At 60.1% G+C, this 288-nt stretch overlaps 1 protein-coding gene across 1 annotated transcript; it reads left to right on the top strand.

Moving 5' to 3' along the window:
- On the top strand, positions 1-272 carry LOC106512845 (anther-specific protein SF18; the record flags this gene model as incomplete). The annotated part of the gene is given in 1 exon segment (XM_014001362.1): positions 1-272. A coding segment is annotated over 1 exon segment (211 nt), but the record flags the coding sequence as incomplete, so codon positions are not given.
- Positions 273-288: the final 16 nt, after the last annotated feature.

The raw sequence follows: 288 nt of genomic DNA, 5'->3' as shown, positions 1-288 counted from the left end.
AGGAAACGACTCGGAGCCTGGAGGAGCAGCGTCTGTGGGGACAGGAGCAGCTCCGGCAGCAGGAGGAGCAGGAAGTGGAGGCAGCGGAGGAGGAGTGGAGGACTGGGAGGACAGGGACACTCCTCTTCGTCAGTTAGAAGCTGTGGAGGGGGAGGAGAGGGACGGAGCCAGGGCTCCTCGAGCCATCGACAACCAGTACTCCTTCTTCTGAGGAGGAGGCTCTGGGAGAGGACGTGAGACTGGACCAGGTGGCCTGGGTCACACTTCTTCATAATCAGTGTTTCATTT

The sequence above is a fragment of the Austrofundulus limnaeus genome, unplaced genomic scaffold (genome assembly GCF_001266775.1).
Source record: "Austrofundulus limnaeus strain Quisiro unplaced genomic scaffold, Austrofundulus_limnaeus-1.0 Scaffold19455, whole genome shotgun sequence".
NCBI lineage: Eukaryota > Metazoa > Chordata > Actinopteri > Cyprinodontiformes > Rivulidae > Austrofundulus > Austrofundulus limnaeus.
This window is presented reverse-complemented; position numbering and strand designations above follow the sequence as displayed.